We start from the raw sequence: 2,143 nt of genomic DNA, 5'->3' as shown, positions 1-2,143 counted from the left end.
AGGAATCGAGGTCCTGGTGGCTACTGTCTTGAAAAAATCTTTGTCCCTGTTTGAACCTTTTTGTAACCCCAAAGGAGAATGTTAAACATAGCTGAGACACACCGATTCCAGGGACCATGAACAGCATTCAAGATCAGCAGCTAGTTGTTTACTAGCCCCGATCCTGCCCTTGACATTCTGTAAGGCACTGGGCTAGTCACTCAGTCACCCTCTGCCTTATCCATCTGCCTTTCGTGAAACAAAACATTTGCAGGCTTAGATAGAATGGAAAGGTCAGGACGAGGTTAAATTATGAAATATTTATAATGGTGATCTAAAGATTCAAGTTCTTTGGAACATCCATACGTCATTTATCAATGTGCAAGATGGATGAGGAGCACACCACACCTGATGTGTTCATTGCTACGCTGCAGGTGTGGTAATGAAGTCAAGAACAGCATCCAGCAGTTCTAGCTCTAAGTCTCTCAATCTGTTCAGTACGGCCCATTTCCAATGAAATTAACAGTATTAAAGAAATGTTTAATAAAGCAGAAGAGGTTGTGAAAAAGCTGATACACTATATAGCACAAAACTAGTTTAAATTGAGTTAATCTGCAACTGAAAAAGTCATTAGTATTTGTTTCAAGAAACTATCCTCCATGCTATAAGACAGGCTGAATAAATAACTGTATTGAATTAGAAATTACTAAAATGTGTTAATCAGATCCTTTATTTACTCTTGATCTTTTTAGAGTGTGATTTCTTTTTTTGGAAGGGGGAAAGATACTTTCACTTTTATCTTCTCCCTTATTCCAAGTAACTAAATCATACACTGCCTCTCAACTGAGAAATGCAAATTTTCATACTAGAGCAATGGTGACATTATGGATCGCTAACTAAACCACTTTAAGCCTCCTACTACAAAGCTCCATAAACTTAAATGCCTCCTTCGCATCAGTGGTGCAGGTAATCGATTTCAAGAGATTATTTTAGCTGTTTTTTCTATTCTACTACCTGATTCCAATCCCTGTTCCTATTTCCCTATATGCTAATCAGTTATTCCTCCTCTGTATGTCACATTCTACCTTCAACGGTCTCTAAAGTTCCATTCTGCTTATAACATGTTCTTTACCTCTAACGGTACTCTGGTTTTATTCCACTATTCTACACAGAATTTTGTCTTGGCACTATTTCTGATTTTGACACTGTTGCCTGATTGTCCGATACCTGCTGACCACGACTAAATAAAATTTCTCTCCTCCTTCTGAAACTACATCCAATGGTAAAGAGTATAAAAAAAAACCCCAATACACAGACACATCTAAGCTTGCTTTGAGCTACAGGAGAGGGACATCAGCTTATCACTGTGGCAACAAAAAATGGCTACACACAGGGAAATTAAAATTAACTGTATAGCGCCTCAGTGCTCTCCCATATGTGCCCCTGAATCTGTTATTTGCTATTTCTGTTTTCTTAGAGGTGTAACACAAGCCTCCGTATAGTTATTGAAGTTACTATTAAACCTCAGTATAGCTGGGGTAGGAAACTACTATAAGCATGAGTCATGAGGTCTCGTGTAAAGATTACAGCACTGTGGTTTGCCTGCAAGACCTCCACTGCTGCCTATCTGACATTTACTTTAAGAAGAACGTGCTAAAGGAGAAAGCACGAAAACAGGCACCACGCAACTTACTTTTTTTTTCATGGTCCTGCAATACGTTATTAATGCATGGGAGGTTCTAGCAGGAAAGCAGCAGGAAGAGGTCTGAACGCAACTACTCTGAAGAGCAGTGGGAGTAGGAGGTTTCTCTACCTGCTTTGCAACCGCATCTCCCTGGCTCTTCGCCTTCCTTACCTGCTTTGCAACTGCAGCTCCCTGGCCCTTTGCCTGAGGGCTTTTTTTAGGTCTTCTGCCAAGCATGTTGGTTCAAGAACTTCAGAGGATGATGTCCCTAAGGAACTGAGAGCACATGAAATCGAACGTCAGTATCCTCGCCCCTCTCAACACACTGCGAACTAGACGAAGGCAGGCAGCACAGCGCAGGCTGTGCACAACCCCGCAGCTTCCACCGGCACCCCCAAACACCGGGCAACACCAGGAAGGAAAGGGCGGGGGCGAGCACACACCGTGTAACCCAGGGCCCCGGCCCGCCAGCGCCGCCCT

General features: G+C 42.6%; 1 protein-coding gene across 1 annotated transcript in view; it reads right to left on the bottom strand.

Annotated features, from left to right (window-relative positions):
* Positions 1–1,900, bottom strand: part of CC2D1B (coiled-coil and C2 domain containing 1B) — a 33,500-nt gene extending 31,600 nt beyond the window's left edge. Inside the window, exon 1 of the mRNA XM_010140523.1 lies at positions 1,835–1,900. Coding sequence (XP_010138825.1) covers positions 1,835–1,900 — 66 coding nt within the window. The remainder of the gene's footprint in view (positions 1–1,834) is intronic.
* Positions 1,901–2,143: the final 243 nt, after the last annotated feature.

Source organism: Buceros rhinoceros, unplaced genomic scaffold (genome assembly GCF_000710305.1).
Source record: "Buceros rhinoceros silvestris isolate BGI_N320 unplaced genomic scaffold, ASM71030v1 scaffold4277, whole genome shotgun sequence".
NCBI lineage: Eukaryota > Metazoa > Chordata > Aves > Bucerotiformes > Bucerotidae > Buceros > Buceros rhinoceros.
Note: the sequence above shows the minus strand (reverse complement) of the source record. Positions and strands in the feature narration are given on the sequence as shown.